At 43.0% G+C, this 14,940-nt stretch overlaps 1 protein-coding gene across 3 annotated transcripts in view; it reads left to right on the top strand.

The window, feature by feature from the left end:
- MDN1 (midasin AAA ATPase 1) overlaps nucleotides 1-14,940 on the top strand; it is a 211,576-nt gene that overhangs the window by 171,029 nt on the left and 25,607 nt on the right. For all 3 annotated transcript variants that reach the window (XM_053287391.1, XM_053287389.1, XM_053287388.1), the window contains exons 74-82: nucleotides 1,142-1,298; nucleotides 1,635-1,781; nucleotides 2,949-3,075; nucleotides 3,335-3,440; nucleotides 4,469-4,584; nucleotides 8,031-8,507; nucleotides 10,361-10,590; nucleotides 14,005-14,151; nucleotides 14,325-14,497. In XM_053287391.1, the coding sequence (XP_053143366.1) occupies nucleotides 1,142-1,298; nucleotides 1,635-1,781; nucleotides 2,949-3,075; nucleotides 3,335-3,440; nucleotides 4,469-4,584; nucleotides 8,031-8,507; nucleotides 10,361-10,590; nucleotides 14,005-14,151; nucleotides 14,325-14,497 (1,680 nt within the window). The remainder of the gene's footprint in view (nucleotides 1-1,141; nucleotides 1,299-1,634; nucleotides 1,782-2,948; nucleotides 3,076-3,334; nucleotides 3,441-4,468; nucleotides 4,585-8,030; nucleotides 8,508-10,360; nucleotides 10,591-14,004; nucleotides 14,152-14,324; nucleotides 14,498-14,940) is intronic.

The following is a 14,940-nucleotide window of genomic DNA, read 5'->3' as shown; positions in this document are numbered from 1 at the left end:
GCTGCGTGCTGCTGTGGTGTTGCTCCCAACAGCCTGCATGCGGCGTTGGCACGCACATGGCCACTGCGCATGCACATGGCCCGCATGCTGGCTATTGGGAGCAACACTACAGCCATGCTCTGCCTTTTGGAAAGCAAGCACCACACCTGGAAAAGTGATGGGGCAGCAGAGGAGCAGGTAAGGATCTGCTTAGCTGTTTTTTAAAGGAACCAATCCCTGCCCTATTCGGTCACATGCCTGCAGGAGATGTAAATATGGCTTTGTTAGTTCTGATGTAAAAGTGTACAGGAATCATGTGGTGTAGAGTCCTGTGACTTTTTTGTTCTGGCTTTTTCACTGACATGGTAGCTTTCTTCTATAGTTTGCATGGGGGGAGCATTACTATTCCTTACCTGCCATTTGAAATGGTATATACCCAGGAACTCTGTACCATGTGATCTCTACATGTATAGATTGGCTCTAGGATACTGCAGTTTGAATTCTTTTACCTATGGTGTTAGATGCTGAGAATACATGGAACATTTGTCTTGCCTGGTGATAGTCATTCCTTGTGTGAAAAGTACAGATTAATCTAAGAACTGACTTGCTTCTCAAGCCACAAGTCTATGTAGTCCAGCCTTCTATCTCTAGTAGTAGCTGAACACATGCCCTGTGGAGATTAGGAATATAGTAAACTGCCTTATGCCAAGACAGACCATTGGTCCATCTAGCTCAGTCTTATACTGACTGGCAGCGGCTCTCCAAAGTTTCAGGCAGGAGAATTTTCCAGCTCTACCTGCAGATGCCAGAGATTGAACCTGGAACCCTCTGCATGCAAGCAGATGCTCTACCACTGAGCTATAGCCCCATCTCCTAAGGGGAGTACCTTACAGCAGACAATGCTCATTTATGGTCACCCTTCCAAATGCAAACCAAGGGAAACTGCTTAGCAAAGGGAACAATTCGTGCTTGCTGCCATAAGACTGGCTCTATAGGTTGACAAATGGAACATGCAGAAGAATTTCCTTCTAACAGTGCGATTCTTCATCACTGGTCTTCATCACTGTTGAGGCTAAGAGCTAGCTATTGATAAACTTACAATTGTTCATGCAGCCCTTTGATTTTGGTCCCATTGCCTTTGCTGTCATGAAACCTTTTCCAGGCTTCTCATTTAGAGGAATTCCAAGGAGATGTGTTTCACCCAGAATCTCTTCAAGGTCGTTTACCAAAGCTTACAAAACGGATGAAGAAGATATGCACAACGCTAGTGAAGAACAACTCCTGTTTGGATCTAGTTGAGAACCTTGACCATTTCACAGGTAGGCCCCGTAGAAATAATATAATGGGTATAAACCCACAGAATAAATTGAATGCTAGAGAAACACAAGCTGAATCTGAATAATTTTATTTATTTTATGGTTTTTAAAATTAGATTTATATCCCGCTCTTCCTCCAAGGAGCCCAGAGCGGTGTACATGGTTAGGTTTATCCTCACAACAGCCATGTGCGGTAGGTTAGGCTGAGAGATATGTGACTGGCCCAATCACCCAGTGAGTTTCATGGCTGAATGGGGATTTGAACTCGGGTCTTCCCAGTCCTACTCCAACACTCTAACCATAGGTGCTACCTACTGGCGCTCTTTTTTTTCCCTTCAGGTGACATCATTTCCTCTGCCCATGAGCTACAAAACATGTCAGTCAATCCAACTGCAGATAAGGAAAAACAGAAGTCGGAAGTCAAGCACTTACTTGTGCAAAAACAAAGGGCCCTATCAGAACTCTTTAAAAGCCTTGCAACTATGGGTGAGATGAAATCGAATTAGTTGTTTTTGTTTTGAAAAATGAACAAAAATGTACATCAGTCTTCCAAACATACCATTTGATCCTTATGGAGTTGGTTTAATATTTTATTATATTTATACACCACCCCATCCAAAGGTGGCGGTGGCAGCGGCAGCTGCTGCTGCTGTCGTTGTTGTTTTGTTACAACATATAAATTGACACCCTGAAGTTTGAGGGTTGGTTCACAGTATGTTTATCCTAACAGTAAGCATCCTCAGCTATACATAGATGCAGCTAGCAGTAGTTTCCAGAACTGTGACAGCTTGTAAAAATACTACAATGAAATGCAGTCGTGAGCATTTCAGCGACCTGTATCCGTGAACCTCTGGGTTCATGCTAATTTTTCTCCCACCATCGTAGACCTGTACATGGGTGAGGAGGAGTCTTGGGGGAAACTCGCTTTAAGCAGCCTTTGCAGTAACGTTACTGCTTGTCTCTTTCTGGGTTGGTTCACATGTAATGCAAAAACGTGATTTGCTTTGTAATGAGTGACACATGACTGCATAGCCATTCCCACAGGAAGAATAAGCCTCAGTCAGCGACTGACATCCAGGCCATGGTTGCACTAGCACAACATGAGAAGTTGCACACCCTTAAGTTTGTAGCGCTGCAGTACTCCATGATGTTTTGCAGCCATAGGACTCAGAGAAGACTGCACAGCATGTTGTGCAGTGTGTCAACATCTTCTGCTAGCACAAGAACTAGTCTGAAGTAGAAGTGCTTTCTTTGTGCAATGTGATTGCACTATCAGATCTCTAGTCTGGATGTAGTCCAGTGTCTGCATGTTGACACAAGATCTGCTAGTTCACTGTTCCTACTTATTCCCTCGGCTCCTTTCAATCACTGACACAAATTCTTGGAATCATCTGGATTACCAGTCACCTCTTAGGCTGCCTTAGTTTGTTTTTCTTTTCTTTTTTAGTGTTCTCATAAAGCCACTGGAGTGAAAAAGACCTTAGCAGTGGAAACTTTAGATCTTGGTGTTCTTAAACTCACTGGCTAAGCAGAATTCTGAAGGGAACTTTGTCTAAAATTGTGTTTTATGGGGACCAACTAAATATATTTTAACCTCAAACCTCAAAATGAAAACTATTAAGAAGCTACATGTATTTTAAATGTTTTCCCTAGGGTTGTCATATCGCAAAGGACTTGCTTGGTCTCGTTCAAAAACTTCCCAGGATCTGCTTTTCCTTCGTCCATTGGATTTGCGCAGTGCATTAGCTTTAGTGAACTGCACACACAAACTGGATGCAACGTATGTATTTTCTGTTCTTAAGCCCACAGTGTTGGCCTCAAAAAGCAGAAAGAGCTTGTTGGGCCTTCTAAGTTAGGAGACTTTCATTTTAATTAGGATATTTTAGTTGCTATAAATGTAAGAACAAGGAATTGTTGAGACTGACTAAAAAGGTAATTTACATGTCTTTTTAGCTTATGTGTAATCATACCTTGTTGAATAAAGACTGAAATTGCCTACTTCATTATCTTGGGAGAATAAAAGTCTTAATACTTTCCAGGTTACTTTCTGAGATCTCTTCATCCTGGGATGGATGCCAGAAATACTTTTATCAGTCTCTTGCACGCCACTGTAGGCTTCAGACAGCATTATTAGCACCTTCAAAGGTAAAACAATCGCTCCAGACAAAGGATTTTATTCAATTTCTCTTTTAGTGGTTTTTAATAGGCAATACAAGCTCATTTTGTCATTCCAAAGTTAGACACTTTATGTCAGATCAATATAGTTTTTCTCAGGCATGTTCATAGTTGCCCATATTGTAGACTTCATAGGTGCACAAGTGAAAAGAAACCACAGACAAGTCTACTAGTAGACTGTCACTTCTGTATTGTATTAATTGCCAAATGACTGCTGAACTCACCTTGTCTTTTAAGAAGACCTTAAACTACTGAACTGATGATGAGTTAGGTTCATTATTCAGTTCTATGCCTCTCAGAAAAACTGGAGTTGTCTTCTTAATTTTGATGGCAATTCTAGAAAACTATCAAAACATGTAATAAGCATTTTTTTTAAAAAAATTGAATACGATGAATATTTGTATACCACTTTTCAACCAAAGTTCCCAAAGCAGTTTACATACAGAAATAAATAAGTAAATTAAAACTGTAAAGTACTGCTTGTAGTGGGATTTTTTAGCCTACTTGCTGGAGCAAAGAAGGCTTATAAGATTGCTGTGTCCCACCAATAACTTTGGTGCTTAAAGTTGGATGCAAACCAAACTTAGAGTTCATGGGAGAGGTCCTAGGAGACTGTGATGGGGGAGTGAAATAAGTGATAGTAGGCTCCATCCGTTCTATCTAGAACTTTTTGTTTTGTTCAGCACTAATCTTCACTTTAAATGTAGGTTTTTTAAATTGATTTTCTTATATTCTTACATAACATTCTCAGTTTGCTTGCCTGAAAAGTTTTTAGGGCTGCAGTGCTATACACATTTACCTAGGAGTATTCAGTTTACCTATTGAATACAGTATGACTTACTCTTGAGTAAGCATGCAAAGTATTGGATTGCACAGTAGTTTGCTTTTTCATATGTTGGGATGATAGGTACAAATAAAAAAGTCTCATGCCTTTACAGGCCCATGTTGTAGTGGGCAAACATTATACAAGAATCTAATTCTGTACCTTGTCACTGCAGGAAATTGGGCTCAGTGCTATTGAGAGATGTAAAGGATTCCCTGCCCACCTCATGAAGATGCTTATCAAGCAGAGGAGTACTCTCACTTCCTTGACAGAGCAGTGGATTATCTTGAGGTACTTCTGTTTTCTGTGCATTTTGTTAGTTCATTTAGAAAGGAATGCATTCAAAATCAAAATGAGAGAGGGACTCCATAGTTTTCTCAACAGGTAATTAAATACAAGAACTGAGAGCAGTGCAAGAGCTGGAAAGGTAAGGACTTTCCATTGCGTGTATGTACTGGAGATATCCTGCTTTCATGTGCTGCTTCTGAATATCCCCTGGTGTGAAGAGCCCGGGGAGGTGCAGGGGAGGGGCAAGCTTCAAAGCCTCATTGCGTGCCTAAAGGCGGTGGCCCTTTTAATGCTCTTCACCTATTCAGAAACAAATTCTGAAACCATCTTTTATTCTATCATTTATTCTTTGATGGTGGAGTGATGGTATGCTAAAAATTAAGCACTCCCTGATTATGCTGAAATGAGCTGAAATTGGTGATTGTAGCTTATTGAGGGAGGCAGTTTAATTATTGTCTTGAGAAAATGTTTTAATGTGGAAATTCTTGAATTCTCACGTTGTATTTCACTTCCTTGCTTTTAAAAAGCGACTTTGCTGCACTCACTTGCACCTATATACTACTCTAAACAGCAGATATTAAAACAGTATATTCTTTGTGTATTCTGCCTGCCCAGAGCTTTTATGGACAACACACATTAAACCAGCAAAATACAGAGATGCTAATTAATTGGAGTAGGAATCCTGTCATCTCACACTTAGTGCAGTACACCACAACCTGTAATTGGTGTTTCTCTGGTAGGTGGTGAGGGTTATCCACAACTCTCACTTGCTCTCAAACCAGAACTTACTTTAGTTAGGCAAGACTTTAAGAGCCCATTGGAGAAGATTCTCACTTCCTATTCCTCCCTGCCCTTGAGTCAGGCACTCACTTGGAGCTTTTCAACTCAACCTTTAGTGGTCTTTGTCAGCTGGATCTTTCAGTCTCTTCAAGCTAGGTAGGGCAGGAAGAGAGTCGACACAAGCTTCCTTTTATGTATTGTTTAGGGGTATGGAAAACAAGGCCTAGGAGGAAAGTAAGTATGTATAGCTAGAAGACAATAAGACTGGGTCAAGGAACACAGCCATCCTTTAAATATATGAAAGCCTGTTAAACAGAAGAGGGAAAGACTTGCTCTGTGCTGTCCCAGAGGTCAGGAATAGATCTAACGGGCTTAAGTAACAGGAGGCTAAATTTTGGTTGCACACTAGAGATACTTCTTACCAGCATGGACAGTTTGACAGTGGTACCAGTTACCTTTGGAGGACTGTCCCTCACTTGGAGGTCTTCAAGCAGAGACTGAACAACTGTCTGGGGATAATCTAGCTCTGGATTTATTGTATTAAGCAGCCTGCAAGGCTCCCTTCAACTCTATGATTCTATGGAGTCTAGACACCCACAATTTCCTCAGGTAATGCTCAGTGACACACATGATGCTGGTGGGGACAAATATGAGCCTCACTAGCTGGTGGGTGCAGGCTCACTGCAGTCTCACAGCATGACTCCAGGCAGATGGATAGAAGGAAAGTCATCTCACAGCATCAACTGCTTTGACCTCCTGCTTTCGGACTAATTACCTCAGCCTTCCAGCTCTTTCTCTAAAGAAGAAATGTCTTGGTGCAGATGAGCAGCTCCACAGCAAATGGGGACCAGATTCAATTCTCCTTCAGGATCAACCCAATTACTATACCTGGCAGAATATCACCTCTGCCGCTTCCTAGCACATCATGTCAGTGGGGTTTACAATGCAAGCAAAGGGGCTTACCTTTCAGAATCTAGATCAGTTGGAATGGCACCTCAACTCCAGTGTTCTCAACAAACCAATGGCAATTTGGCCAGCCGACAGACCTCTTTGCCTCTCCAGTGAATCATAAGCTGTCATAGTTCCTTGCAATAATCCCAGCAGCAGTATTCCTAGCTCTGGCTCCCCAGTCTCTTATGTATTCTGACTCCAGTCCTGTCTAGAATCCTCAGGAAGGCTCGCCAGAAACAGACGTGATCTTCATGGCACCACAGTGGCCTCACCAACCATGGTTCTTAGCTCTAGGGCTGATGGCCTCCCAACCTCCATGAATCCTTCCTCAGCTCCCCAACCTTTGAATCAAAGACCCATTGTCATTCCAGACCCAATGCACCTCCATTTTGCCACCTGGAGATTGAATACAAGACTGTAGCTGCTCCACAGCCATCATAGATGCCTCTGACATCCAGAAAGCCTTCCATTCACTCACTGCATTTGCAAAGCCACCTCAAAAGCCTTCCTCCAGTGGTACGAGGGACGAAAAGTAACATAAACCATTGCAGGGATCAAGGAACTCGTTGCCTCCATGAATACACACTTGCACAGGTCACAGGACATCATCAGTTTTTCTCATCCTAATGAATGAGAGTGACACAAATTAGATGTATATAATGCACCATTTCAGAAAATCTATTTGTCTCTCTTCTCTTCACTGTGGGCAAGAAAGTTTCAACTTCCACACTAGCAAGATGGATCAAGGCCTGTATCACATTAGCTTACGAAGTGTATATACCATTCATTTCTGGCATCATAATCAAGTCCACTAGGGTGACAACTTCTACAGCAATGCCTCTTTCAAAGAAATCTTCAGAGTGGCCATCTGGACTTCCATCTTTTACTAGGCACCGTAAACAGGGCATCTTCTCCTGGATTAATGCTTCCTTTGGTTGAAGGGTCCTTCAAAAAGTCCTCCCACCTCAATAGGATCAGCAGAATATCCCTCCCACCCCCGTCCGTGTGTGTGTGTACACACAAACACACACCTCTTAGAACCTCTATCTCATTTCCTACCCTGAATGCCCTGGGCTCCCTCTCTCCAATGTGGTTTCCTTTTAGTGGGTGGGTGGCATCCAGGCCCACCTCAGTGATCTATAAATACTTCTCTGCTCCCAAAATAGTTCTGGCTCCCAGACATACAGTCCTGTCTTGGAGGTCCCCATTACTGTACTGTTAAGGTTCTTCCATCGTGTCACATGTTTTCATGTTGCTCCCCCTTTTGATTGCAATTAAAGGGTGTTGTTAATTTGTTTAAGGTCCAAAGCTTAGTACTTCCTGAAAACTGGGGTGGGATCTTGTCCAGCAGACTCTTAAGGTCTGGCTTCATTAGTATAAGTCCTGCCTAGAGAGCAAATGGGAGGAAAGAATGCTTCCATCCACCATCACCAAAAGTACAATTGTTCCTTTAAAAAAATCCTCCCCTCTAAATTGTGGTGTTTAAAAGCTGAAGACATTAATGTTTTTAATTCACTTTGAAGTAATGTTGATACATATCTCAAGATGATTGTTAATAGTTCTTATTTGAGAAGGTGAATATAATAGTGTATACACATGGTAAATAATAGATTTTATTTATGTTTTAACACACAATCCCTGGATAAATGTCCAGTATTTTGAAAGCACCATGATCAACCAGGCTACTATATATTAACTGTCTCCTGCCTTTTGAACAGGAATTTTCTGAGCTGTGTACAGGAGATTGATGCTCAGCTGAATGTTACTAATGAATACGAGGTAGCATTTCCTCCTCAAGATGGTGTTCAGCAGTGGACTGACAGGTTGCAGTACCTTGCCATGCAGTGTGTAGTGGTCCTGGAACAGCTGTCGTGGTTTATAGAGTGTTGTCCAAAAGGCCAATCCTTGAACGTGCCCAGGTCAGAAATGTCATCGAAAGAAACTGAACTGAGTCCATCCAGTGTTCAAGTCCAGCCAGTGTTCAAGTCAGTACTGGAGCTCATCTCTTCAGAACTCCAATATCTCACTCCAGTGGCTGTAGATCAGCTGCCTGTTGGATGCAGGATGCGAAAACATGATCCACTGTGTCAGCAGTTGGCTTCCAGAGTGGAAGAGATGCTAGCGGAGGTGAAGGCAGTAAAAGCAGATGTGGACAGAATAAGACAGTTGTCTTGTGAGACTCTCTTTCATTCTTGGTAAGTAAAGTGTGCTTCATAAGGTACTGGGAGAAAAATTTGTCCTGCTTTGCTGCCTGCATGCACCCTAATCTGTAGGATTTTATGGTTGCGGAAGGGATGGCTGTTGTGATCAGCTTTGACAGTGTCACTGACCAGTATGTGATTGGTGCTGGGAAGGCTGACAGTCCAACTATAGAGACCCACTAGACAACCACCTGCAGTATCAGAATACCAGGGACACCTGCCTCAGCTGTGTAAATGTCTTTGGGATAGAACCCATCGCGTGCACTGTTGGAGGAACATCTGATTCCTAAAGAGTAAGCTTTATTGTGTTTAAAGAATTATTGGAAATCTAAATGGAATTGTTAAGCCACTAAACAGGGTTGATTAAAATGGAAGATCTTTTGGGGAAGGAAATTATTTTATTTAAATCAGATTTTTAAATTTAAATTGAATTTTATTTTCATTTTAATTCATTAAAAAAAGAACCTAGGTCAAAGATGTCAACTTCTAATCTAATAATATTTATTTATTTATTTTGATTTGATTTGTATACTGCCCTACCAAAAATGGCTCAGAGCGGTTATTAGGTGAACATGTTAACAGCAGTATGTGGGGATTAGAAAAAGCAGACCTGATCAATTCTATTCTGCAGGTGGTGTACATGCAGTGCACGCACACACCCGCTCTCTCTCGCACGCTTTCTCTCGCTCTCTCAATTATGCCTAAAATTGATTTGATTTAAATCAAATCAACCCTGTCAGAAAATCATGTTTTTACCTTGCTAATGTCAATGTCCGACTGGTTGTTATATATTCTTGGAATTTCTGGTTACCCATAATTCCTGCTCAGAGAAATCATTGTTGGAAATTAAAATGGCAAAAAGGGGTTTCCTTGTCTCTAAACATTCAGGCTTTTCCTGCTATACAGATACATAGCATGTTTTCGGGCATCATGGCCCCAGGGCCATAGCAAGCTTGCCTGGGGACAAAGAGCAGGAATGGGGCCCCTATCACGCACGTTCCCCAAGCCACGCCCCCTGTATCTGACATCAGATGTAAGGGGGCAGGGCAACCTGCTTACTTCTTCCTGCTCTCCACCGCAATATCCAGAGACGGTAAATCCTAGGGTGCTTTACAAAACAGCGCTTCCATTCAGAAGGGAGGAGGGAAACGCATCCCTTTCCGAGCTTTGTGTGGTTGACAGTGGAGCCGCCTCTTCGTGTCTTCCAAACAGAAAGAGCTGCACCAGCTTCTGGCAGCTCCCCCCCCCCCCCCGCGCTGCAGAAGAGAAAGGGAGTGGATGCATGCACATGTTCCCTTGGCTCTAATTGTTCAGCTCTAATGTGAGAAATATTGGTGGGGTGGGGGCAGCGGTGGGGCAGCCCCCCAGATCACTGGGAGGCCCCCCAGGAGGCAGAAGGTCTCTGCTTGTGGGCCCCTGACCCTCTGGCCCCAGGGACATTTGCCCTCCCTTGTCCAATGTACCCTATGCCTCTGCATGGCCCCATAAGTACAAAATAAGTAGTGTATTGTAGTAGTCTAAACTACTGGGCTTGTATCTTCACCAACGTCATTCTTGTGGAAGTATGTTCCACTCACAGAAAGGTGGAGGGGTGATGTTTGCCAGTTTCCCCCTTCCTTCTGCTGCCACCAGAGCCCTCCAAAGTGTGCCCTTGAAAGTCCCTCAGCTCTCAGGGACATATCTGAGGGAAGAGGAGATCCGTGAAAATTGCCCCCCACCCTAACAGGACATACTTCCATGAGCCTGACATTAGTTAGGATCTATTTTAGTTAGGACCTTTTAAAAAAGCAAAGAAGGTTCAAGTTAAAGTGTTGTTTAAATGCTGTGAAATTTCTGTCTTATTACAGGAAAAGCTTTGAAGTGTGCTCTTCCGGGTTAGAATGTTTGTTGAACGTTTCAACCCAATTACAGGATATAGAATCCTTGTTTGTTCTCCCCAAGATGGAAATCGGCCAAGCTGTACCTCAAATGGCATTAATCAGGAGTCTCATATACATCCAAGGAGAAATTAATAAAAGTGTAGATGACTTTGCTATCTGGAAAACACAGCTGTTCAGCTCAATTTCACACTGTGATGGTAAGGACAATTTTTAGTCTCTCTTCCAATTAATTAAACAGTTGAGATTTTTAACTAGTGTATTAGACCCTGGACCCTGTGGATATTTGCGTTTGTGGCTAGGTGTAATAAAATTAGATGATATTTTACTCATGGTGTTGCAATCCTCAGCATGCTTACAAAGAACTAAATCCCATTGGTTGACATTCACAAGGTCCCACAACCTCCAGAGACACATTTTCAGGAGGCATGGGGGACTGAAGAGGCAAGGAAGGAATGGTGAAAACTGCCCATCTCCCATTGCACACGCATAATGTTTTTCCATGTACACATCATCAGCCTGGATGTCAGCCACAGAGTTCCAAGGGACATTCCCATTGAAGCTTGTACCTTGCTAATTATTATTTTACATTTCTATACTACCCTTCTGCAATCAAACACTGAGGTATACATAAAACTACAGTCTCCCGTGTTGATTTCTCCAATTGAAAGCAGAATACTTGAAATCAGGCTAAAAAAGAAATGTGATTAAAACTGAATTTCAGTCTGTGGCCCTATTTGGACATAGCGTGAAACCTTGGGTAGACAAAGCTGTGGTTAGTCTTTGAAGCCAGGAATCATGCTGCAGATGATGGTTCAATTGTGGTTTCACAACCTGCAGCTTCTGGGCAGAAGAACCCCTCCCTCTTCCTAGTCCACCCAGGCTGCTTCCTAGAGGGATTCTGCTTGCTGCTTTGGGCTTAAACATACAGAAAAATGGCTTGTCACTTCTGGCTGTGAGGATCCCTGCATTCCCCTTGTGGGCATCCTCTTTTAGTCTCCCTGGGGAAAGACAAACTGTCCTCCCTGTTGGGGAGGAAGGGAGTTGGGGCCCCCTTCTTCCCCCGGGAAGAGAGGATTGTGCACCTCTCTTCCCACTTTAATTGGTTAATGATAGACTGCAAAAGCTTTTCCTTCTACATATTCCCAGGTATGCTTGCTATGAGTTTTGCCCTGGGCGTCTGTACAAGAGTGCTGTGTTCGCCCATTCCGTTCCCCCATGGGATCCAAATTCATCAGGAGAGATATTCAAAAGGGCTGTTGCCCGCAGACATTGGCATGTCTTGACGTGAACACCGCACTGCACCTGGCGGTACCACCCCTGCTTGTTGGGGACTTGGTTTTTCCACACAAGCACCTGTTCAACCATGGAGAGAGTTTTGTGGAAGGGTATAGAGGGCATGTGTGCACCACTCCACATTGGGGTTATCCAATATCATACTTGATTTTCCTTGGCAGAAACACATTCCACTGCTCCAGTCTCAGGATGGATTCTTGGTTGATTTTCATGGGTTTTCATGAGATTCATGGTTGATTTTCCTTCCTAAAGAGTGGGCCAGGCTATACAATTAGAAATCTTAGAAACAGATTGCCACTTCCATCCTGTGTGAGCTACAGCAGCAGGTTGCTATCTGTCTAGCAGTGTTTCCTCTGGGGTGTGGGCATGTGAATCCGCACATCAGACTGTTGCCTTTGATCACAGTTCAATAGCATACTCAAATCTTGGCACACTGACACATTTGTGAAGTATCTCGAACCCAAATCCCACATTGCATAACATGAGCATCGTGGAACATGGGTGAGACATGAGTGTGGAATGAAAATAGACCCGCACGGTGGACCTCACTATTATGATTGAAGGATGTGTGAGCCGAGGGCACCAGAGATGTGTGTGCTGGGGAATGCATTCCATTGTTCGTGCTACCAGGGTTTGTGTTTTTGTGAACACCGCAGTGATGAATCATGGGGAACCTCTGCCCCATCTCCATCTTGTTCTAGCATCCTTTTCTTGCTGAGGGATACCCAAGGTTCAAAACACACAAGGGAAAGCAGGCTTTCATCAATGTGTTCCTGTCCCTTTGAATGCATGGACTCCAGAGAGGCGGCATCCCTGTTGCCAAGCAGTGGCAGGAGTAGAAAGGAGACTGCAGAGGACAGGGCAGCAGCTCCGAGAAGCAGCCAGTAAGAAATGCAGCCGCCCTAGAACTGACGCATTTCTGGGCTGCCCTGAGCCGACCTCTCGATGGTAGTGGAAGGAGCTTGCACACAAAACCCAAGTTATAGCTGTGGCAGAATTCAAATGACACAATGCCACCTCCCAACCTCAGGTTTCAGCCGCAAAACTCACTACAAACTGAGGGTTCAAATTCAGATTTAGTCGCAAAAACGGAGCAACAGTTGGGTTACGAAACTGCAGATTCATGCTTTTGGATGATCATAAACTCAAACCTATGGCATGTTTACCTCTAGTTTGGCGTTATGTCTGAATGGGGCCAGTCATTCAAATTTTTATTAGGCCGTTGACCATGTCCGCAGTCAGAGAGTGAGACGGACAGACAGAAACTGTATTTCATTCTATTATGTATCTTGATGGGGGGAAACGTCAACCTCTATTTTTGAGCATTCTGAAAATGAGTTCTCAAATGTTGGCTTTTTATCCCATGGAAGTTCAGAATTGTAGATCATGTTTCATGTCAAATACTGGTACTAAGTCATTGATAATGTCTGGGTACTCTCTGCAACTCCTCATTCAGAATCTGACCTCCCTTTGCATATGCAGATGAACTTCTGTATTCACGGACTCCATATCCATGATTTCGCTTCTCTGTAATCAGGGAATTGGCACCCGACCTCAGTATACATGGAAAAAACCAGCAACTGTTAAATTTCGTGTATCTGTGGGTCGGGGTGACCAGAAATGACCTCAGAGGTAATTTCTAGCTGCCCTTTTGTGGGGAGATAACTGGAAAAAAGGTGATTTTTTTTTTGACAATTCTCTTCTATTGGGGGTATTACTGTGCTGCTGGGGACCTGCAGGTCCCAGTAGGCCACTTCCGCCCTCATTTTTAGAGCCATTTTCTTATTTTGAAGATTTTCCTGGCCTCTGGAAATCTAACTCCTGTGATCACATATCTGAATTCCATGAGTCTGGCCTACAAGTGACCATTGTGGGAGATATCCCAGAAGCCTTTAAGTTGCCGAGAAAGCACAGTCTTGTTCCTGAACCCTTATTGCCTGGTCAAATAGGAGGAGGAGGAGGTGATGACCCCGAGGAGCAATAATACCTTTACTATCCTGTAGCTGCAAGGAGGATGCCTGGCTCTTATTTGGGGAGCCAGCTGACTTCTGGACTTAAGCAAGTCTGAAACACAATATTTATGTGTTGGAGGGTTCTCTTTATTTTTGATCAGTTCTCGTCTTTTGAAATGATATATTGGAACTCCCAGCCCATCTTTCATACCTATTGTTGGTTACTATTTTATCACTTTTAAAAAATCATAATTTGTATTAGCTGTTGTGTCTAAAAACAGTGATTTCCTCTGTGCAATGATAATTAATTAGGTGTTCTAGAAATCAAGTGCTTTTCCATTTAAGAATTCTATTGCCTTTCCCAAGGGGACCAAGAATCGGATGACGATGGGTTTGTGGAGCTCTTCTCAGAACAAGTAGAACTTGCAATCCAGGCTATCCTGAGTGCTGTGCAGTGTTTAGTAGAAAAAAGAAAGGAAAGAGAGGAGAAAGATACTTCCCTGAAGGAAGATGGTAAGTCTGTACTTAATATTTCTCCATTCAAATATACTTCCTATCTAAATGAAGCAAAATTCATTTATGCTGTGTTAACCTGAAAAATGAGTGTCTGTGGATTTCTGGCCTATTTGAAAAACCAGTTGGCGCATGTCTCTGGTAATGTTTTTGTTTGGTACTTTTTATTCAAGGGGAAGAACCCTCAGTTGACCAACTCAAGTCAGGACATTTAACTAAACTTTTGGGTGAAGACATCTGTGCTGATGTGAGTTCTTTGCATGTACAGAAAATAATTTCAGTGATTTCGGAACTTCTGGAGCGACTGAAATCCTATGGAGAGGATTACACAGCCTACAAGTGCAAGGTAAAATTCATCTACTAGAACCCTGGCTGGTCATCACTGGCCTGGTAGGAGGAGACGTTGAGTGGAACTTGCTTGACTTTCTCTGCTGCTTGCCACTCAGAGCAGCATATTATGCTTTACAAATGCAATTGTGATCAAAAATAGATATAGTAGGACTGCTGATATACTGAGGAAAATTACTCAGAGTAGACCCATTGAAATTAAAAGGACAATTTAGGCAAAACTTAACTTGACCTGTTGTTGTTGTTGTTACATTTATATCCCGCTCTTCCTCCAAGGAGCCCAGAGCAGTGTACTGCATACTTGAGTTTCTCTTTCACAACAACCCTGTGAAGTAGGTTAGGCTGAGAGAGAAGTGACTGGCCCAGAGTCACCCAGCTAGTTTCATGGCTGAATGGGGATTTGAACTTGGGTCTCCCCCAGTCCTAGTCCAGCACTCTAAC

Source organism: Hemicordylus capensis, chromosome 1 (assembly GCF_027244095.1).
Source record: "Hemicordylus capensis ecotype Gifberg chromosome 1, rHemCap1.1.pri, whole genome shotgun sequence".
Taxonomy (NCBI): Eukaryota; Metazoa; Chordata; class Lepidosauria; order Squamata; family Cordylidae; genus Hemicordylus; species Hemicordylus capensis.
Note: the sequence above shows the minus strand (reverse complement) of the source record. Positions and strands in the feature narration are given on the sequence as shown.